The 22,370-nt window shown below is 54.6% G+C and overlaps 3 protein-coding genes across 7 annotated transcripts; 1 reads left to right on the forward strand and 2 right to left on the reverse strand.

Moving 5' to 3' along the window:
• Positions 1–1,352: 1,352 nt before the first annotated feature.
• Positions 1,353–6,691, reverse strand: SPRED3 (sprouty related EVH1 domain containing 3; the record flags this gene model as incomplete). Of its 5 annotated transcripts, none has more annotated exons than XM_081118888.1 (5): positions 1,353–2,241; positions 2,827–2,979; positions 5,030–5,103; positions 5,202–5,370; positions 6,503–6,691. In XM_081118888.1, 5 exons carry the CDS (start codon positions 6,677–6,679, stop codon positions 1,618–1,620), a joined length of 1,197 nt encoding a protein of 398 aa, XP_080975014.1. In that variant the 3' UTR covers positions 1,353–1,617. The 5 variants fall into 5 exon arrangements, with proteins under 5 accessions (XP_080975014.1, XP_080975011.1, XP_080975012.1 ...); XM_081118885.1 differs by having other exon boundaries at positions 5,202–5,442; positions 6,596–6,683; XM_081118886.1 differs by having other exon boundaries at positions 6,596–6,679.
• Positions 6,692–10,021: 3,330 nt separating this feature from the next.
• GGN (gametogenetin) lies at positions 10,022–12,869 on the forward strand (the record flags this gene model as incomplete). The annotated part of the gene is made up of 2 exons (XM_081118811.1): positions 10,022–11,877; positions 12,752–12,869. The coding sequence occupies 2 exons, from the start codon at positions 10,022–10,024 to the stop codon at positions 12,867–12,869; spliced, it is 1,974 nt and encodes a 657-aa protein (XP_080974937.1).
• Positions 12,870–13,738: 869 nt separating this feature from the next.
• On the reverse strand, positions 13,739–20,028 carry PSMD8 (proteasome 26S subunit, non-ATPase 8). Its single transcript, XM_081118529.1, has 7 exons — positions 19,472–20,028; positions 18,445–18,517; positions 18,225–18,327; positions 16,990–17,155; positions 15,931–16,031; positions 14,666–14,777; positions 13,739–13,974 (listed from the first exon to the last, which is right to left on the reverse strand). The coding sequence occupies exons 1-7, from the start codon at positions 19,640–19,642 to the stop codon at positions 13,837–13,839; spliced, it is 864 nt and encodes a 287-aa protein (XP_080974655.1). The 5' UTR covers positions 19,643–20,028; the 3' UTR covers positions 13,739–13,836.
• Positions 20,029–22,370: the final 2,342 nt, after the last annotated feature.

Here is a 22,370-nt window from a genome sequence, read left to right on the forward strand (position 1 = left end):
GTGTGTGTGCACCAACAGAGCCATAGCCCCAACAGTGCCTTTGTGCAACTTGGAAAAAGGCACACCTTCCTCTGAGAGCATAGTGTGGCCAGCAGAGAGTAGTGCAAATTCCAGCCCACTCACCACCTCGGCCATGTGCCTTTGGTTAGGGAACAGCCTGGACAATCATCTATGGCAATGTTGGGTCCTAGAGATGGGAGTGGGGAGACTCTCAGTTCCAGGAACTCTCAGTCCTGGAATCCAAAACCGTAAGCTCAAAATGGTAGGGGGTTATCCCCTCACTCTGTGGGATGCTGGGGACATGGGCGGGGGCCCTTAGAACTGGAACTCCAGAGTCCGGGATCTTGGGGTCTGAGAGGCCTATGGACAGCAGAATGTAAGGGGTGGCAGGTCACAGGGAATATCAGACTAGAGAGGTTTGAGTCCAAAGAAATCAGACCCAAGAGTGCTAGGGCCCTGGGGCACCTCAAACCTGTCTCTGGTATGGAGGGACCAAGGTCTTGGGTCAGGGATAATCCCAATGCTGTGTAGGCTTGAGCCCTGAATTTGAAAGGTCAGTGGCACCTTGGGGTCTTGGATTCAGTGCTCCTAAAGCACCTTAGGGTCACTTAGGGTCTGGGAACCAAGGAGACCGAGGTCAGGGTTGTCATGAACATCCCATCCACTGGGAGCTGGGCTTCCAGCCTTTAGGAGATTGGGGGGTCTATAGGTAAAAAGAAGCCAAAGATTCCAGGGTATTCTGGGGCTTGCAATCCAAGTCTAAGAGGGCTATCTAAGGATTTGGGACCAGTGTCTTTGGCCCTGAGATGTTGGTGGCCTTCAGTCCTAATCCGAAAGTATTAGGCACCTCAGCATCCTATATATGGAGTTCAAAGCTCCTGGGAACATTGGCTGGGGGAATGGGGAGTCTACAGTGGTCCTTGATTCCTGGATCCCAGAGCATCTTGGAGTCTGATATCTGGAGGGGGAGAGGTTGAGACTCTGAGATGGGTCTCCCAAGCCATTTTGGTTAGAGAACTTCTATTTGAGTATATCCTAGAACTCAGAGCATTTTAAGAGCGCTCAGTGTCTCGGGGGTCCTAGGGCTAGAAGAACACCTCAGATACAAACGTCCCAAATTTTAGGTGAGCATTCAGGAACCATTTGGGATGCTTCTGGGCCCTGTGATCTCAAGATCTGGGAGTAATTACATACAGGCAGGGTCAGATATTTGAAACTCCTAATTCTGGGGCTGTAATCTGAGGGTTCAGTCAGGGTTCTTTCAGGGCCCTGCGGCCGTCAGGACTCTGTGTGCTCCCAGGCCTGCCTGAGGTGCGGAGCCTGGGGATGACTGGAGTCTCCTCAGCCTGGGCCATGGGAGAAGGGGGACAGCAGGATGAGTACGCCACAACTCAGGGTGCCTGGGACTTCTTGGGTAGACAGCTCAATGAAGCCGGGCCTGGGATCCCTCAATTCTAGATTTGGGGTCCGGGTTCCAAGTCTGGGGCCTCTCAATCCAAACTCGAGCTCCAAGTTCCAGGTGTGCCTAGGTTTAGGTTTGGGGTCCGAACGGAGCCCAGGATCCTGGACCCTCCATTTTGGGTCCTCGTTCTGGGGACCAGATCCACCAAGCCATCCTCACCGTGCTGCCTCCTCGTGGCGACCCCCGCAGCCCGCGCAGCCGCATCGCGCTGCAACCCAGTGGCAGGCACGCAGGGGTGCGTAGCAGCAGAGGCAGGGCACTGCCAGGGAGAGCGCGGCCAGCGCAGCCCAGCGCGCAGCAGGGCGTGGGTGGCCCGGCTCGCAGGCGCACGGGTCCGAGAAGTCGCCCTCGGCGTCCGACAGGCAGTGGTAGAGCAAGCTCTCGGCGCACCACAGGCAGCTGAGGCGGCGCACCAGCAGGCGGCCCGGGTCTGGGGCCTCCGCGCAGCGGCCGCCACGCCCATCGGCTCTGCGGCGGAAGAGTGCGCGGCAGTGCACGCAGCGCGCTGCCTCCTCCGCCTCCGGCGAGGCCTTGGCTGGCGCCGGGGGCCCAGCCTCCGGGGGAGGGGCTGGTAGGGCGGCGGGGGGCCCCAGGGCTGCACCCCTCAACGCGCCAGTCTTGGCAAAGCGGACAACGCAAGTGGACAGGGCGAGGGGCGCGGGCAGCCCCGTGCGCCGGTAATCCTCATAGCCGCGGCTGCCCCAGCCCGGGCCCCCCGCCCCGGCCGGGGGCTCCGAGGGCTCCGGAAATCCCGTGAGCGGCAGGAGCGGAGGGTAGCTCTGTGGGATGAAGGCACAGGAGAACCCATTAGCGGGGTTTGTGATCTCCAACATCCCCACCTCCCACCACAATCCCAATCTATCCTAGACTCAGAAAAGCTGAGAGACCAAACACCTCTCCGCAGGCACCATGCATCCGAGGACCCTGGGGCCTGAATCCAGCAGACTTCCAAACCCCTAGCCCACTCCTCTCCCAGGGACCGAGGAAATCTAGGGACAGACGGAAGAATCCAGGCAGCGAGCCCACTCCTTAAGGATCCAGTAGTCCAGACTCCCAGTCCTGTCCTCTCTCAAAATCCGGGAGCAACCCCCTAATATATTACAAGAATTCATTGTCCGAGTGCTCCCCGAAACCCCTCTGGAATTCAGAACGATCCAAAATTTCCAGGAGCACAGTAGCCCTCACCCAAACCTCCAAGGAACCCAGGCCTCTAAACTCCCCCGTACCCCACCCATTAACTCGGTCAGCCATCCCTTAGGGTGTTTGTGGCTTCTCTCCACTCTGCAGCCTCAGTTCCTGCCCACTTCAGGACCCCCGTGCCCGGTGGGGAGCCCCAGACTTCTGCTGGGGGTTGGAGGGTGCACCTGAGCAGAGGAGCGTCGGCGCTGGGGGGGCGTGACCGGCCCGAAGCCAGAAGCTGACTCCACCGTGACCATAGGGGCCGCTGCAGCCGCGGCGGTGGTGGGAGGCGTCTCCTGGCGGCTGTGACTGGAGGAGGAGTCGCTGTCCACGTGAGACTGGGGGAGATTGGCGGCCTCAGAGCCCGGCCCGGCCGATGCCCTCACATAGACCACCCCCCGCCCATTTTGAGCGAGGGCTCTGTGACCAGACAGTCCTGGGTTCAAACCCTGGCTCTGCCTCTGACAGGTTGTGTGAACTCCGGCAAGTGAGCTCATCTCTTTGAGCCTCAGTTTCCTCCTCTGTAAAACGGGGATTATAATAGTGTCTATTCATAAGGCTATGGTTAGACCCCACTGTAAAGGGCATAACACATGCCTGCAGTTCAGGAAGAACTGGAAATGGTTATTATTATTATTTGACCCCCTCTTCTTATCTGCTCAGCTCACCAACCTACAGAACATCATCTTTCTCCCTTCTAAGATGCCCTCTCCCTTGGCCAGTCAGCTGCCTTCCTGCCTCATGCTCACCACCACACCTTTATTGGGGCAGTTTCACCCACCTAGAATTTGTTCCTTCCCACCCAGACCAAGCTCTGTCCTTTACAAGCTGAAACATCACTTCTCAGACCCTCAGTTTCTTTTCTGTAACTTGGGAATCATTCCTACCTCATCTGTTTACTATCTTCAATAGCCATTCATTGAACACCCACGACATGCCAGGCTCACAGAGACTGTTGTGAGGATGTGAGATGGAGCATGGAAGGCATGGCATCTTTCCTGAGTGAGCGCTCAATAATCGAGAACTGTCTATGTGATCTTTGTGGTCTCATCTGCATCTCCCATTACCCTGGGAGTCCCCCTGGTCTGCCCAGGGAACCAGTTTTGTTCCTCAGTGCTCTCAAGCAACTCCCTCCCACTGTTCCCAGCAAATGCCAAATCACATCGGACATTTTGTGCATTTATTGATTCAATAAATTTATTCAACACATCTTTACTGAACACTTACTGTATACCTACCAGGCCTGTTTTAAGCCTTGGAGATACAGCAAGAAAGCAACAAAAGATCCTTGCCCTCCAGGAGTTGACATTCTAGCATGAGAGAATGACAGTAAACTAAAAGATAAGAAAATTGTCTGTTGGGAAAGGAAAATATCTTAGAAGCTGGGGAAAAATTAGAATAGGATAAGGAGCATTAGGAGATTGCAATTTTAAACAGGTTTCTTAGGGAGGGCCTTACTGAGAAGGTGACATGTGTAAAATATAAGGGAATGAGCCACGTGGAAATTTAGGAGGGAGTGTTTCAGACAGGTGGACCAGCCAGTGTAAAGGCCCTGAGACAGGAATGTGCCTGCCCTTTTGGAGTAACAGTGAGGAGGTCAGTATGGCTGAAGCAGAGTAAGGAAGAGGGAAAAAAGGAGTGGGCCAGATGGTGTAAGATTTTATGAACCACTATAAGGACTGTCCTTTACCTTGAGTGAGATGGAGCCCTGGGAACGTTCTGAGTGGGGGATGGCCATAATCTGACTTAGATGTCAATGGGGTCCCCCCTGGCTGTGTACAGGAAGAGGTATTAGGAGAAGGGAGGGTTGACAATGGGAAGCTGGTGGGGTGGTCTAGTTGGGAGATGAGGTTGCGCAGTTACCAGGTTGGAGGCAGAGTCTTATCATTTTGAAAGTGAAACCAATATTTGCTGACAGATTAGATGAGGGGCATAAAAAAAGAGAGGAGTCAAGGATGACTCCAAGGTTTATACCCTGAGAAACTAAAAGGATAGACTTGTCATTAACTTGTTCATCCATTTTCTTTTAATATTTATCCATCTTTTATAGTTTATCTTTAAAAAAAATTTTTTTTTTCCTGCCTTTCCACACTAGAAGAGAAAGCTCCATGAGGAGAGGGACTTTGTTTTGTTAACTGATATATCCCCAGTGCTTAAAACACTGCTTATTGAAGGTGCTCAATGAATAACCTTGAATGAATGTGTGAATATGTTCTATCATGACAGATCAGAAACTAGTAACTGGAACTGAATTGACCTGATAGTTTAGGCCCAGATTTCTGTCCCCAGCTTGTGGCATGATGCCTGATCCACAGTAGGTGCTCAAGAATGTTTGTAGAATAGAAATAAACCCCTACCCTTCCAGCAGAGCTGGTCCTGGAGACTCACCGTCAGAGGGCAGGGTGTCTCTGCGGTGTCCTGGGAAGGGGAGGAGGAAGAGGAGGAGGAGGGGGTGAGCGAGCCTGGGGTGGGGAGAGAAACAGAGAATTGAGTTCCATGGGCCCCAGCTTCTCCCACCTTTCCACCTCAGCCCCCAGTGCCCACCACCTGTACCACTCACCTCGACCCACTGCGGCCAGTGCTGCTAGCAAACTCTTCTGGAACTCATCAGCTTCTGCAGGACTCTGAAACGTCAGCCCAAACTTGCAGTCACCCACGCTCCAGTGATGAAAGATGGGGTTCACCTTGTTGTAAACCAAGCCTGGCCTTAGTGTACACTCCAAGGTGGTCTGAGGGCAGGAGGGAGCTAGGTCAGAAACCTGAATCCAGCCATGCCTAGGACTTCTCCACCCCTGGCCTCTCTGCATATCCCAGCATCCTATAAACCTCATTTCTCAATCTTTGGTGGATCCCTAAACCCTGACCAATACCACTTCCCAATTTTATTGAGCACATGTCTGATACTCCAATATTTCCCCCAAACCCCTTGATCTCTACATTTTCCTATCCCCCTCCCCATATCCCAGCAGGAATCCCAAATCTATTGAATGCCTCAAACAATTAATTAGTCCCCTTCTGATAACCAAATATCCTCCTTCTGACTCAATAGTACTTCCCAAAGTTTATTAAACACCTCAAAAAATATTACTGTTAATCCCCTCTCAGTGCCCAAATAATCTCCCAAAATGCTACCCCAAATTGTTATCAAATTCCCACAGATTTTCCCACACATGCTGGTCAACACCCTAGATGTATCTCATCCTTGCCCAACGTCACTATATTCTTTCAACCATTTCCAATCCCCATGCATTGTTCCTTCTGACCACTGCTCTGAAATGCAACCATTCCCCCAAGCCTTTGCAAACCACCCAGATCTTTCTACCTCACCAACTGAAACTTTAACACTGTCTTTCCATATTGTGCCAGACAGCCCAGAATATGCCTGCTGAACCCAAATGTAAAATTGTAAACCCTATTTGACATTTACAGATGGTCCCCCACCAAATGCCTCCATATATTTAGGGCAAACAGGAGCCAAGAGTGTAGGGCCTTGTGGTGAAAATCTCTGAACAAGATGGAGCCATGAGAGGGTTCTAAGCAGAGGAGGGATATGATCCCAGTTTCGAGTTGCTGGTTGGCAGAGCCCCTGTGGATCACACTGAGGTGGGGGAGGGAGCAGGGCCAGGGGAGCAGTGAGGAGGCCAGCAGGTGATGGCAGTGGACAGGACCTGCTTAATACCCCAAATGTTCCTGAAACTCCTGATTCTTATCCATAGAACAGATATTCACTTCCAAACTCTATCCCACACCCAGGCTTGATTCCCAGGCTTGGAGATGACCTGACCTCACCTCTGCACTCCCAGGCCCATTTCTCTATTTCCCCAGGCCCCCACCCTACTCCCATGCCCCACGGTGGCTCACTTTCTGGTCCCGAAGTCGCTCCCCGTGGATGACGTAGTGCCCCTGGCGGGCCCCCCCCTCGGGCCTGGCCCCTCGGACCCGACATACGCTCACCTGGCTGAGGCCCCCGCCCCCCACAGGCAGCCAGCCCCCACTGGAGTCATCTCGGGCCATCACCACAGCTCGGACCCGAACCATGTACCTGGAGGTGGGGGGACAGGGACGACATGGTCAGTGAATTCCAATCCTGTTCTTCCATTCAATGTTCCCCCAACCCTCATCTCCCCTCTTCGTTTCTCACTTCTGGATCCATTGCAACCTTCGCGACTGATATTAAGCTTACCTTCCATTCCCACCTTTCCCCCAATACCCACCTTCTCTTCCCCACGCCCTTCTTCCAGTCTGGCTTTTTTCGTCTTCATGCCATCCCTTTCCTCCCATCCCAACCTTCTCCCTATCTACCTTTTTTCCCATACCCATTTCCTCCTCCCCATCCGAACTCCCCCAGCCTCCACTTCCCTTCCCCCTCCTGCTCACCCCCATCAACCCCCGCCTCCCTTCCTTCTTTCCTTCTCAGACCCACAGCCCCACCCATCCTTCCCCCTCACAGCTGGGTGCCTGCGCATATGTATTTTCTTAGAGCCCATCGACTCAGTTCCAGTCCCCCTTCACTGCCTCTGCACCCTGCCTCCCAGGCCACTGGCTGGGTGAGAAACCCAGGCTCTCTTCCCCCCACTCCTTCCCGGATTTATGAATGAGACCGGATGCAAAGCTCACTGAGTCACCCAGCAACGGGAGATGGTCAGGGAGAGAACCAGAAATGGCCAGAGAGGCCGAAAGGGAGATGGAGGCAGAGGAAGCCAGAAATCGGCGACCGAGACACATCCAGAGAGCATTTCATTCACAAAAAACCAAGCCTGCTCCCTCAGGCCCCAGCCGAAGGAAGGTGAAGGGGAGAGATTGGCGGGGGGGAGGGGGGTTGATCCCTCCTCCTCCCGCCCCAGCATCCTTCAAAACCATCTTACCCCGCCCCCCAGCTCAGGAGATGTAGCCCTCCGCCCAGTAATCCTTATCGGCGTCCAGCCCCTCACTACCACCTAGCTGAGGGGCCCCGGCGTCCCAGACTTAGGGATCCATGAAACGAGATGTAGCCCTTTCCCCCACTAGCAGGCTACCGGGTTTTCCCGGCCCTTCAATAGGGGAAGGGGCGGCCTCAGCGCCGCCCGCGCCCCCAGCCCCCTTTTCTCAATGGGATGGGATTTTGTGAATGAGCAGTCACGTGACACTGCTTCCTTTGTCCGCCCGCCTCCCCCGACAACAGGTGAAGCCGAGAAAAAGGGCAGGGGTCCCCTGCAGGGCCTAGCAGTGACGGGACGCCGGGATTTCTGGGTGCTCTATGCTCCCCACATATCTGTTTCCCGGGGGGAGTGGTCCCCACAGTTCCTCAATGGTGGGGGTCCTGTACGGAATTTTATGAATGGAGCATCCTCGGAGGAAGTCCAGGCCCCCCAAATGGAGACTGCTACCCTAAATGGCTGCCGCGCAGTTTAGGAGCCCCCATCCCCTTGTCCTTCCAGCCGGGATGTGGGGGGCGCCCGGGTGGGCAGGAGGCGCAACGCGGTCCAGGCCGCCCCCATATCAGGACAGCCCCCGCCCCCTCGCCCTCCTTGGCACCTGCCTGGGAGGCTCCGGCCGGGCTCCGAGCGGCGGCGACGTGGCCTCCTCCTCCTCCTCCTGTTCGCTCCGGCTCCCTCGCTGGCTCCGGCGGCGCTAGAGACGGGCTCCGGGAGCCGGGGCGAGGGGGGAGGGAGGGGGAGCCTGGAAGATGGGTGGGGGGGAGGGGGCGGCTTGGGGGAGGTGTAAACGCGAGGCGGGCGTACTTGCCCGCTGGGTCCTAGAGCCCGGCACCGGCTCCAGTGAACAGCCCCCCAACCCCCATTTTCCCAGGATCCAGAAAGGATCCCCTACTTTGCCACCCATGCGCACCCTTGGTTCCTGAGGATGTGGGGAAGGGGTCCGGGACATGGTCTGGCCTCAGCGTTCTAAAGAGGCGAGGGTCTATGCTTTGGGTACTAAATGGAAGGGGCTAAGTGCCTGGCAGGGTTCGAAAAGGGGTGGGGCGAGAAGGGAGAATTCACAAGGGGGCGAGGTCGGAGGGCTCGGGAAAGGAGAGACTGAGGACGCCTAAGGCGCGGACCCGCGAGTGCGTCATGGAGGGGGCGGGTCGACAGTGGAAAGGCCTTCTGGGTGGGCGCAGGACCGAGGGTCTTGGGAGTTGAGGAGTAAATTGTCTTAGGGGCGGGGCGCGCGAGAGAGCCGTGAGGGAGGCGCTGTGTACAGTGTTCCTAATGGGCGGGGCTTGAGAGAGGGGTTAATAGAGGGGCGGGGCATTGTAAAGGGGAGGAGCTAAGGAGAACGTTCTGAAGGGGTGGAGCCTAGAACTCGGAAGCCTGGGAGCGAGGAAGAAGACACCCGAGTATTTCAAAGGGAGGTCCAGGTTCGTAAGGGGCCGGCCTAAAGCTTTCTGACAGGAGGGCGTGGCCTCGAGCCCGGGGGCGGGGCCTAGATCTCGGGGTCCGCCCTCGCTGCCTCGCCCACTTGCCTTCACCCGCACCCCCGTTCTTTTCGGTTATTTTCTGCTACGGCCGTTCCCCGACCTGCCCTGGGCCCACGGGGCCGCGGTGTGAACTTTGGTGGGCAGGAGAAATCGGTGAGTGGGAACCTCTGGGCGGAGGAGCTAAGGGCGGAGCTTGGGGCAAGGGGTGGGGCCTGAGTGCGGAGGCCCGCAGGCCTCCCTCGAGCGGGAAGAGTTTGAGTGAGGCTTGAAGATCCGCCACTGCTTAGGTAGAAGGTGGGCCCCAAATGATCGAGAGAGAGAAAGGGATCGGAGGGTTAGAGGTGAGGACTTGGGGCTTAGCATGACTAGAACACCTGGAATTTGTTAGGCGGAGGCGGGGTCGGACCCGGGCAGGTGTTGAGGAGGCCCTATTCCCCGACAATCGGGGGCGGGACCAGAGAGTGGGGGTGGGGTTACAGTGCGGGAAGAGAAGCTGGAACTTCTTGTAGGCCTTACAGGCTACTGAGCACAGCCATCATCAGTGATGTGGCCTGAGTGACAGGAAAGCGGGCAAGACCTGGGTCTTGAAGCCTGGAGATCTGGGCGGTGGCCAAAGTGTAGGGATGCGACCTGAGGGGCGGGGCGCATGAGACCCATGAGGGAGGAGCTACGTAGCGTCCCTAATGGGCGGGGTTAAGGTGAGGGGTTTCTAGAGGGGCGGGGCGCTGTAAAGAGGACCAGCAGCCAGGGAGGGACGGAACCTTATAAAACTGAGAGGACAGAGCCTGTGTCTGAACAGCAGCTGTGTAGGGTCATAGGGAAGAAGGCGTGAGCGTCGAGAGTCAGGAAACTCGAATGCGGCTAGAGACTGGTGCCTGAGTGGGTCTTGGTAGGACCAAGTACAGCCAGCCTCGTCGGGTTCCCACAGACCTGGCAGACTGACCCGTGGAAGTTTTTCTGACCGTAGTCGACCTCCGTCAGAAATGGGGAACGTGCAGTCGGAGCCGTCCGCGGGCGGGGGATCCCGAAAAGAGCAGGCCTCAGACCGCTCCTCCGACTCCCGCCGGACGCCCTTGGCGGAGCCCGAGGTGACCCCCTCCTCCCCTGCCATACGCCTCGCTCGCGGGCTGGGCGTCTGGTTCCCCAGCAGCTCAGCGGCCCCGGGACTCCTGGCACCCCCGGAGCCCCAGGCCTCACCCTCGCCCCTGCCCCTGACCTTAGAACTGCCCTCGCCAGTGACGCCCCCTTCAGAGGAGGCGGCTGCGGCCGCCGTCTCCACACCACCCCCGCCCCCCGTGGGGACCCTGTTGCCCGCGCCGTCTAAGTGGCGAAAACCCACGGGCACTCCGGTGCCCCGGATCCGAGGTCTGCTGGAGGCAAGCCATCGCGGCCAGGGCGACCCTCCGAGCCTCCGCCCGCTGCCGCCGCCGCCGCCGCCCTTGCCCCGAACCGAAGAGGACCCCGACCCTGTCCCGAGGGCCCCATCCCCGACTCCACCACCCTTGGAGCCGCGAAAGCCGCCACCCCCGCTGCCTTCCGACCGGCAGACCCCCGACCGCAGAATAAGTCCTGCTCTGGCCACACCCGTCGCAACCCCGAAAGAAAGCCTGGTCGGACGCAGCAGCGAGTGCCCGACAGCCGGTGGGGCCTGCGGAGGAGCGCCTCCCCAGGCAGGCGAGGGCGAAATGGCCCGGCCTGCGGCCTCCGAGTCTGGCCTTAGTCTGCTGTGTAAAGTCACCTTCAAGTCGGGGCCCCCTCTGCCCCCTGCGGCAGCGTCGAGTTCCTTAGTCGCCAAAGTCTCTCTTGGGGGCAGCGGAGGCAGGGGACTCTTCTCCACTGCCTCGGGCGCCATCTCTTACGCCGAGGTCCTGAAGCAAGGGCCCCTGGCTCCTGGGGCGGCTCGCTCCACGGGAGAGGTCCCTCGGGGGACGCAGGAAGCAGAGGGCGGTAACGGAGATGGCGAGGGGTGTTCTGGACCTCCCTTGGCGCCTGCGTCCCACGCCCGGGCCCTTCCGCCGCCACCCTACACCACCTTCCCAGGCTCGAAGCCCAAATTTGACTGGGTGAGCCCTCCCGATGGCCCTGAACGCCACTTCCGCTTCAATGGAGCTGGCGGAGGCATCGGGGCTCCCAGACGGCGCGCAGCCGCGCTCTCAGGTCCCTGGGGCTCCCCTCAGCCTCCGCCAGGGCAGATGCACCCAGCTCCCGGGCCCCGGAGGCCCGCTCCCGCCCTGCTGGCGCCTCCTATGTTCATCTTCCCAGCACCCACCAATGGAGAGCCTGTGCGCCCCGGGCCTCCCGGCCCACAGGAGTTGCCACCGCCTCCGCCACCGCCCAAACCACCACCCACCCCGCCTCCGGCGCCGCCGCCCATACCGCAGCCACCAGTTCTCGAGCCAATGCCACTGCTTGCAGCGCTCCCACCAACCCCAAGCTCAGGCCACTTAGAGTCCGCCCAGGCTCCCGCCCCGCCCCTCGCCTTGGCTGCCGACCAGGCCCCAGCCCCATCCCCGGCTCCAGCTCCCACTAAGGCCGAACCATCGCCACCTGCGCCCACGCCCGTCAAAGTCCGTACGCGCAGAAACAAGGGACCCCGCGCTGCCAGGGCCGCGACTCGTGAGAATGGCGCGGCTGGAGAGGGTCCTCGCGAACGGACGGCTGCTACCATGACTGACAGCGGTGGTGGAGGAGGTGGTGGTGGGGCTCCTCCAGCGGGGTCGGCTAACACTGGTGCCCGGCGCCACTGGCCGCCCTTCCAGGTGCTTAACTCTTGTCCCTGCAAGTGTTACTGCCGCCACCAGCCACGCCATCGCCGCCTGCCACGCAACGTGTCTGCCTGGTGAGGGGAGGAGGGGGGTTAGGGAAGGGGAGTTGGGGGGGGCATGCCTTTTTTAATCCCCAAACCCAACTTCGTTGGATAGAGTACCATTCAGCCCTTTTGCTCATGATCCCAGGTGACCCTTGACCTTTTTCTTGGCTGCATCTCAAACCCAGCTGAGCTCCAAGGAATACCTTGGCCCATCCCTTTGGTATCCAGACCTCCAAGCTGACCCCTGGCCCTCTTGTTACTTTCGTTACTCTCTGGAGCCATCAGGGGGATGGAAGCTGGTCCCAGCTGACAGTCTTCACAGCCTTGACATTGTCCCTGGGAGTACCAAGAGGGATCATGTTCCAAACCCTTCAGGGATGGGAGGCGAGATGTCTTCTGGAACCAAATGGATATAAATGCAGGACTCCAAAGGAAGCCCCTGGTCTAGCCCCTCAGACTGCCACCCCTCCCTCCAGCCTCTGGCAACTTCTGACTGGGATCCAAGGTTTTGGCGGCCCGAGGGCACTGATATCCCAGTCCTTGTGCTGCAGAGACTACTACTGAGTCTTCAGATCCAGGGGAGACACACTGCATCAATCCAATTACCCCACACACTGAATTTCAGGATAGGTCACCAAGGTCTATCTGTCCCTGGCTCCTGAGAATCCTGAGTCACCAGGAAACCCTCTGCCCTGGACCCCTTGGAGCTCAGCTGGGGGTGGGAGGGATGTCACACTATCATCAACCCTCAGTCCCCTTTCCTACTTAAATGGATACAGCCCTGGCCTGGAGTGCCTATGGGATATTCACACATGGTCCCTCACATAAATGGAAAAAGTGAAGCCTAGAAGGGGTAAGGGCCTGACTACTTAACGAGACCCTGCTGACTCTACCTTCATCCTAGGCTGAGCACACCCACCAACCACCTGAGTGAGCCATCCTGGGTTGCCACCATCAAGTTGGCCGGCTCCCTGGTAGCCGGACTGGAGCACTTCGACTTGCAGGCCACCCATTCCAACTGAGTGTAGTCTGTTCAATGGCTTCTACCTTCCCCTCGACAATAAAATAACCAACCATCCAGATGCCTAGCTGCCTGTCAAGTCATCTGCTAAGGGCTGAAGGAGTGGGGTGGGGAGGGGAGAAGTCTCCATGCAGGCACCACATCCTAGAAACAGGAGGTTGGACACAGAGCAACAGCAATCGAAGTTCCATTCATCCAGCATCCAGGGTGAGGTGGTCTCATTCCTCTTAATACTATCAGCCCCATTTTTGAGCTGACCTCATGCCAAGCTCAAGTGTTCAGCACAAATCACTCTGGAAAGCAGGGGTGATCGCTCTGATTTTACAGCTGGAGAAACTAATTCTGGAAGACTTGAAAATCCCACAAATGGCTCAGCTAGACTTGGACTCAGCCCTAAACATCTCAAGGATTTCAAGGCAGGAAACATAGGCTGGAGGTGTGGGAGGTCGTAAGTCATAGCACTGGCTCAGGAAGGGTGGGAACCAAGGCAAGTCCATGCCAGGGCCCATGCCTTTTGTTCCAAGAGGTCTCAAAGTGGTAGCCTACACAAGGGTTCCATTTCGCATGTCATTGAAAAACTGGTTTAATTCATTGCAAATACTTTTTAAAATTGGGGCATTTCATCCCTTCACTAAAAAACTCTGGTGCCTTAGCCTCGCCCTGTGTCCACAGCTGGGTGCAACAGTCCCTCTACCCAAGGCCTGTGCTCCCCCAAGCCATAATGCCACTAGAACCCTGCAGGGGGCACTTGTTTGATACCTTGAGCAAAGGCCACTGGACAAAGGCTGACCCCAGAGAGCCCTCAAACTTGCAAATTCTCCAGAGACAAAGATTTGTCTCCCCACCATTTCACCCCAGGAGACAAGGGCCTAGAAGACAAAATGTCCATTCAGTTTTATTGGAGGAAACCCTGCACTACAACTGCTCTCAATAATGCAAGCCCTGCCCCACCCCAGTGCCTGCTGGGCTCAGACGATCATTTCCAGCTGCCGGGCATACTCGATGACCTGTTTGGCCAGCTCCGTGGAGGGGATGGTGGTATCTTCTGGCTTCTGCTGCTGGCTGGCAAAGCTGTAGTAGTTGTTGAGGCCCAGGACCCACCCTCGCTGCAGAAAGGGAAGGATGACAGATGGGTGGGGTGATCACATAGGCTCCCCTCCCCACCCCCTAGTCAGCACTTACCCATTAGGCCCTGGCTTGCTTTACTCACCAACCCTAATCTACCTGCAAAACTCTAGGCAAGTAACTTCATCTCTCTGTGCCTCAGTTTCTCCCATGTTTGAGACGAGGACCCTAATCACACTCCTCCCTAGGTCTGCTATGAGAATTCAATCAACACTTGTAAAGTGCTGAGAATAGTGTTTAGCCCAGAGTAAAATGATCACTAAATATCAGCTTTCACCATCACTCAAGTGCATTTTCACCTCTTCTAGCCAGGGTCACTGCACCAGCATCTCCAGGAGCACTGCTCCTGCACAAATACCCCAGACCAAATGAAGCAAAGTTGTGTGGGGAAAAGCTGCAACCTCCAAGGAATTCTGATAAGGACAACAGCCAACATGTGCTGTGTATCCACCTCCACCTTGTATCAGATGCTGTGCTAAGCTCATCCCACATGTTAAATTCTAGCCTCATTCTACAGATAGAGAAACTGAAGCTCAGAGAAGTTCAGCAACTTGCCTGAGGTTACACATCTGGATTTTCAAACCTGGCCAGTCTTGCTCCAGTGTCCCTCCAGGCCACCCTCACTGCTATTAGTGCACCCCTTGGCCCCATGACCCCCTGCACCCCAGCCACCTTCTTGGCGTAGTCCGTCATCTTTTTGGGTGTGTTGAAGAAGAGGATCCGGGTGGCCTCAGTAAAGAGGATTTTCTCATAGGCCTTCTCGATGCATCCAGCAATCTCATCTCTGGGGGAAGAGGCGGTTCTTGCTATTTTACACAAACAGCACTCCAGGCCCTGTTCTCCCTGGTCTGACATGGGTGAGCTCTGACCCTTCAGAGTTCAGCACCGACTACTGGGAATATGTTTGTTACCTGTCTTGTTTAACCAATGGAGGCTCAGGGAAAGAGGGAGGAGCTTGACCAGAATTGCAAAGCCAGAGCCACACTCAGGTCTCTCTGGCTTCCAAGCCCAGACTCTGAATCCCACTCCCAGTCACGAGAACGTCAGGCTATTTGAAAGCCAGCCTGGGATTCCCGTGAAGGGGGTCTCTTTACATAACACCCCCACACACAAGGGTGCTGCACTCCATTTCTAGATCCAATACTGAGGGGATTCCTTGCACCCCTGCCAAGAGGTATCATGATCAACGCTGAGTAGAAAAACAGGGAGGAACTGAGTCACTGAAACGGGAGAAGGGGTTAGCTGTGGGGAAAGAAAATGACAAGGAGAGTGCATCTGTTCTGAAGTATTGTATCTCTTAGGCCAAGTACTATGTGGGCACTCATTTTTCACCTCCTGTTGGTTTTAAATATTTCATAATTAAAAATAACCTCAACCTGCAAAACTACCCTCCTCACTCCCACCACCTCTTTGGGCTTGGCTTTGCCACCCAAGCAGTGGAAACCCATCTCAATCTGATACTTTGCCACCACCTGGACACCCTTTTACTCCTCAAAGGACTTGTAAATATCATGCCCACCTTCCTCTGTGATGCCATTTGTGCACAGAGCAACCCCTGAAAGGCTAGTGGGACTTAAGGGTCCCATTCTAAAGAAGTGGAAACTAAGGGCTCCACAGTTTAGGTGATCTGAGGGGAGGTCATATGACTCACGGAACATTTCTAAGAGAGGCAGCATGGTCCCTGTTTGCTGAGCATTGTCTGGGTATCACATCCATGCTCTGGGTCTGACATGTATGGGTACACTCGTAAACTGCCCAGAGCAAGATAAGGGTTCTTTTCCACAATCTCATGTCCAGTTACGGTTCATAGAAAAGGAAAACTGATGTGCCCAGCCTCCCCAGTTCAGGAGTGGTCAGGATGGGATCCAATGAAGGGCTGCCTGACTCCAGATTTTGAGCTCTTTCTGAACCCCACAGGCCCCTGGTCCCCCATGCACCTGATAGTGTCAAGCAGGATGTCGATGAAGAAAGTATAGCTCTCAGCGGGGATGTTGCCTTTGGCCAGGAACACCTTGTTGTAGCTGCCCTCCATTAGATACTGCAGAGACGAAGCGTGGGAAAGATGAGAAGATGAGGCAGAGGCAGCACAGTGGCCTATCCGCCAAGGCTTCAGCATACTTCCAGGGCCTCCATAAGCCCCACTCTGCTAGAACACCCATTTCTCATGCAGAATGGCACCCGCTCTACCAGGAAGGCCTCCCTGGTTTACTTACATAGACACACACATATACATATAAACACCCACACTCCCAGCCTCCCCTAGGCTGGTATGTAATCATCTCATCTATTCCCCAGTCACAGGAAACAGAGCTGGATGCACCGCAAGCCCATTCCTCCCTTGCCCAAGCTGTGCTGTTTGCCTTAACTGCCCTCTCCCCCAGCCTCCCTCCACCAGTCAAATCCTCCCATGAAACCTCGGGTACTAAGGCTCTTCCCTCACCCTACCGACCTTGTTCTAGAAACAGTTTTTTTTGCTACTCCCCAGCCACACCAGGCATGTTTTTGTCTTGGGGCCTTTGGTCTGACAGCTCCCTCAACCCAGACCACTGTTCCCCTGGATGTCCACATGGTTGGGTTCTTCATCCCTCAAGTTGTTTACAAATTTCACGTTTTCAGTAAGGCCTTCCATGACCACCCTTATTAAAAATTCACCCCTGCCCCCAACTCTCCACCCTCCTTCCTGCTCTATTTTCCTCCAACTTAATACCTGACAGACCATATGGGCTACTTAATTTTTTTGGTTTTTGTCTGCTTCCTCATCTGAATGTCATGCTCCCAAGATCAGGAATTTTATCTGTTCTGTTCACTGTACAGTCTGAAAACCAACAACAGTGCCTGGCACATGGCTAGTGCTCAGTATTTGTTGGACAAATAAACAAATGAGTCCATGGGCTGAAAGATAGTTGAACCCTACCCACTCCTCCAGAAAACCCTCCCTAATGTCTGTCCCTGCACCGCCCCCTTTAGCCAGCCCCCTCCCCTTTCTCCAGACTCACTTGCTCAAGGGACACAGGATGCTTGATGTATACATTGGTCTGAATGTCCTTGGCAGGCAGCCGCTCCAACTCCGTGTGGAACTCAGCCACCCGGTTCTGAGACAGCAGGAAGAGGAGGTTAAGGCCCAAGAGCTGGTGCATGTACGCTGACTCGGGGAGCTGTTCCCTGTGAACCAGGGTGAGGGAACCAAGGTAAGAACTTAGGTACCTACTGTGCCCCTACTCCAGGTTCCAGGAACCCTGATGACTGTCTCATGCTGTCTCCTTGGAGAGGTACTGAGTCCTGGGGTTTCATATGAAACTGATGTCCACAGAGGTACAAAGAAGTCACAAGTCATATGGGCCCAAGTAAGTGACCTCACTTCAGTAAAGTGACTTAGCCTTGGTTTCCCCAGCTGTAAAATGGGTATCGCTACATTATCCATATCACAAGAGGGGAGTTAAATGAATGAAGGTTAAGTGAATCAAATGACTTAACCTAGATAAAGTAATTAGAATACCCGACACAAATAAGTACTGTATAAGTGTTAGCTATGATTATGATATTAAGAATCACCACCCTTATTTTAAGGGGGCAAGTAAGGCTTAGGGAGGTAGGGCCATTTGCCTAAGACCACATAAACAGGAAGTGACAAAAATCAGTTTCAAACTCAGGTTTTACACATATCCAACTGAGTCCATGCCCTGGGCCTGCTGGGACACAGCAGTGACCAAGACCCACCTGCCTTTAGGAGGCTCACAGTCCAGCAAGAGAGACAGGCCTGTGGTGAGAGAAGCACAGGCAGAGGGGTCAGGGCTGGGATGGGGGCAGCTAGGAATAGGGCTGGTACAGCATTGAAGGCCACAGGAAAGAACTTGGCCTGGAACCTGAGGGCTATGGGGAGTCATGACAGATTCTAAGCATGGGATCAACATGGTCAAATTCTGGTATCACAAAGATCCTACTGGTTGCCATGGGGAGGCAGGGGAGGAATAATCCAAGGGTCAAGGCCCGGATCAGGGCAGATGAAAGGTGATGGTGGCTACATTGGGGAGTGGAAATGCAGTGTGGGAATGTGGAGGGGAAGACAGACTGAGGACCAACAGAGACTCAGGACCTCAAGGCGAACTCCCTGACCCTGAAGCCTCTGGGGATGGAGCTAGGCAAAGGGGAAGTTCCCAGGCTAGAGCACCAGGGATCAAAGAGCTGTCATGTAACCCCTCCAACCCCCGTCAGGGCCAGAGTCCATCCTCACTTGTAATCGAAGTAGTAGCATTTGAGCTGGGCCATGTAGCGCTCGAAGGAAGGGATGTCCTTGCGTAGGATACTCCACTGGGCCCCAATCTCCAGTATGTCACCTGTGGGTGACAGGGCAGGTTCTCAGGAGATGACTGAGTCCTCCTCCGGACCACCACTGTACCACTCCTGCCACAACCCCCAACGCATCACCCTCCACCAACTCCAGTGATACTCACGGGCCAGAATGAGCTGCTGTTTGGTCAATTTGGTCCCTGTGGTTGGCAGGAAGTTGAGCTCCAGCAGAACCAGCTGACAAGAAGGAATAGAAAGGGAAAAAGGAAGGAAAGAAGATGGGACTCCAAGTAATGATTACTTACATTCTCTAGGCCTTGGTTTCCCAATCTAGAAAATGTAGCTGAGCATCAGCCCTTACTCACGAGATTATGAGCATTAGAGGAGGCAGTCCTCATAAAGCACTGAGTACTCAGTCAGGATTGCCTCATATTACAATTATTAATAGCCCCACTGAGGAAACAGGAGACAAAATCCATGCCTGGCCCAACGGAATCAAGGGGGTGGGGGGACACTAGCACCTTCAGTTCTTGGTAGGCCTTTCCCATGCCTTTCCACCCTAAATCCACACCAGACTGGAGGAATGCTAACCTCCAGTATAGTACAGCCCACACCCCACTTATCTGACACCCCCCCCAAACTTGGTCCAGCTCACAGTTATTTGCACTTTCCCAAACACAGTTGGTCTGAAGCACCATGAACCCCACTCTAATCCTCCACTATAAGATTTTTTTTTTGTAGGTTTAGTCCAGCCTCCCACTCCCCACAGATACTCCCGTAACCCCAAATCTCTCAGACCCAAACTTGGTCTGGTCTACACCATACGCCCCATTATCTCAGGCTTCTTTCATCACCCTATCTAGTCCTCATTCCCCACTTGGTCTTGTCCAGAACCCGCCACCAGAAAAGCTCCCACACCCCACTCCAGCCAGTTTGGCTTCCAAGCACCAAAACGTTGACCTCTTACTCGCTGTGCCAAGACCACTCTTTCCATCACCCCCCTACTGCGGGGCCGCATTTGGTCGGTTCCAGGCCCCTCTCACTTCTTCACCCCGCCGAGTTAGCCCTTTGGCTGTTCCGTATCCTTCACTCTATTGGATCCCCGACCTGGTCCGTCGGCACCGCGGTTTCCCCCGCGGCCAGGAACTCGGCTCCGTCTAGACCCCTCGTAGTGCCCGTGGGCACCCCTACCTTGAGACGGCCCAGCTCTTCCCCGCACTTGCTGAGGTTGGGGCTTTTGCGGTTCCACTCGCCCTTGAGCTGCTCGTACATGCCGGCCGCGGCCTGCAGGACCGCTCCCGAGGTCGCCGAAGGCCCCGAGTTAGAGGAGCCCACGGCCCCGTTCAGCGCTGCGGCCGCCATCTTCCGTGATGCGGCAAAAGGCCGGGGCGAATTACGGCAGCCACGCCTACCGGCGCTCGCCCGGCGGAAGTGCGGCCGAGAGGCGGAGCCCAAAGCCGGGGGCGGGACTACGTCTGCTCTGCTCCGCCCACCGTGCTTAGCGTTCAGTCGCTGACGGGGCGGTGCCTTCGAAGCCCGGCCCTTAATGAACTTATCAGTCTGAGCTCCGTCTTCTGTCTTTCAAGATGGTGACTGAAAGGTGCCTCCTGCCCTCACTGAAAATGGCTGTAGACGCAACGCTTCCACACTTCCCATAAATCAATATGGCTGCCCTGGCTTCAACCTCGGTTTTCCGGACGCTACGTTTCTGTCTTGGAGGTTCCAACTCCACGGCAGCTTCTCGAAGCCTAGAGGTGGCAGTGGTGGAGCCATTTGGAAAGCTGTGTTATTCTTTCCGTTTTATAAACAAGCTTTAAGAGCCTGGGTAACCTAGGCCTTTCTCTCTAGTCTCTCAGTGCGAACTTCCACATTGTCTCCAAGTTTATGCAAGTACGCACAAACTACAAAAATCATCCAGGCTTCCTGCTTTAAATGCCTCATACATGCGGAAGATTCCCAACTTTTCCCCGATTCCTCCATATTCAACATTTCCACTCTTTCTCAGACCCAACTCTCTTGTCACCATCATTTAGAATGTCAACTCCGCCAGAGCAGGGATATTTATCAGTTTTCTTTACTGCTGTATTCCGGGCATGTAGTAGACAGTCAATAAAATTTGTTAAAGGAGTGAATGAATGGATATGTAAAATAAGCGGTATCAGTTAAAAAAGCTTTTAAGAACTGAATCATAAGATACATATTTTCTAAAAGCAACATGATTTTGCCCTAGCCGGTTGGCTCAGTGGTTAGAGCGTCAGCCGGCAGACTGAAGGGTCCTGGGTTCGACTGGGGCCAAGGGCACGTACCTCAGTTGCAGGCTTGATCCCTGGCCTGGTCAGGGTGCATGCCGGAGGCAACCAATCCATGTGTCTTGACTCTCACATCGGTGTTTCTCTCTCTTGCTCCCCCTTCTACTCTCTCTGGAAAAGCAATGGAAAAAATATCCTTTGGTGAGGATTAATAAATAAATAAAAGCAACATGCTTTTTAGCAATATATTAAAGCTATCCCTGGAGATCAAGGGACATATATTGGACACCTTTAAAAAGATGGCTGTATAATATTCCATCGTATGAATATACCAAATTCATGTAATGCTTCCATTTTGATAATTTGGGTTATTTTTGTTTGTTAGCTACCGCTAACAACACTACAATAAAGACCCTTACCTTTTTTTTTTTTTTTTTTATAAAATATTTGTTTTCCCACGTGTACTTTTTATTAATTTTGACTTAATTTTTGCATATGGTGTGAAGTAACCTTAGACTGGGGAACCTGGTGTGGAGCTAGGACCCCTCACTCCTCAGGGGGGACCTCCAGATTTTGTTTTAGAATATATCTTTATTGATTTCAGAAAGGAGAGAGAGAGAAACATCAATGATGAGAGTCATTGATTGGCTGCCTCCTGCACGCCCCCTCTTGGGGATTGAGCCTGCAACCTGGGCATGTGCTCTGACAGGGAATCAAACCTCAATCACCTGGATTATAGGGACGTCCAGATTTCTAACCACCACACGTGGGTGTGGGACCAGCCCATTTTGCATCTCCACGCCTCCTACCAGTCTTGTTGTGGTTTCTTTTGCATATCCTTAGTTATAGGAGTTCAGTTAGACTTCAGGGGGTTCTGTAGTTTTGCTGTAATTTTGATGTGGTCGTGGGAGAAGGGAAGCACATTTACCTACTCTACTAGTGTTGTTTTCTTTCACAACTTTAAATATTTTATTCTACTACCTTCTGGTGTCCATGGATTCTGGTATGAAATCAGCCTGAACGAACTAGGAAGGGTCAAAACAGGATGTCATTTCATCACATCGTCCATAATTGCATCAATGCAATTGATTTTGTTGATAGACGAGTCTCTACTGCGCATCCCTGACTTCCCTCCTGAATCCCAAACCTGAGGTTCCTGCAGCCTCCTGCATAGCCTCCCTCTAGAAGTCTCCCAGATCTCCTACACACACCATGACCCCAACTGGCCTCAGTGTTTTTCCCAAACCTGCTCTTTCTCCCTGGTTCTGATCTCAGGGATGGCTTCTTTGTCCCCCGGGACCTAAGATCCTGGGCCTTTTCTTAAATTCTCCCTTGTTCCTATTCCTTACGTGTCCCACCACCCCACAGCGTGTTCACTAGGCCTCCCTAAGCATCTCTCCCTCTTGCCTGCTCCTCTCCTTCCTCAACCAGGCTTCGGTCGAGCACCATCCTCTTCTGCCCAGGTCCCTGGCCTACTGCCTCCCTGGGATCTCTGCCTCCAGTCCTGAGCCATTCTCCACAGGGCAACCAGGGACACTGTAATATCTGACCACATCCTTCAGCCTCTCAGTTCTGAGTGCTCCTCTGATAATTCCCAAGCTCAATAGCATGACCTCTGGCCTTGTCTGCTCTGGAGCTGTCTCCTTATGGACAAGCTGGTCTGGCTCTCTTCCCTGTTGTCCCTTCAGAACGTATGTCCCCTGGGCCTCTACTCCTAGAATGAGGGATTAGAGGGGTAGTCATAGGACTCCCAGAGTCAGCTCACTTGAGACCTCTGGGGAGGGGCTGGAGTTGAGCCCACTGTGTAGACAGGGAGTGGAGTACAAACATGCATTTGCTAT

This window comes from Miniopterus schreibersii (genome assembly GCF_964146895.1).
Source record: "Miniopterus schreibersii genome assembly, chromosome: 18".
NCBI lineage: Eukaryota > Metazoa > Chordata > Mammalia > Chiroptera > Miniopteridae > Miniopterus > Miniopterus schreibersii.

What these genes read in the sequence shown, in the direction of transcription:
- PSMD8 (XM_081118529.1), bottom strand. Translation starts at nt 19,642, where the DNA reads ATGGCGGCCGCAGCGCTGAACGGGGCCGTGGGCTCCTCTAACTCGGGG. An exon ending in ATCCTGTGTCCCTTGAGCAA is followed by an intron (nt 16,032 to 16,989) that starts GTGAGTCTGGAG and finishes TCGTCTCTGCAG; the next exon opens with TATCTAATGGAGGGCAGCTA. An exon ending in TGACGGACTACGCCAAGAAG is followed by an intron (nt 13,975 to 14,665) that starts GTGGCTGGGGTG and finishes CCCTTTCTGCAG; the next exon opens with CGAGGGTGGGTCCTGGGCCT.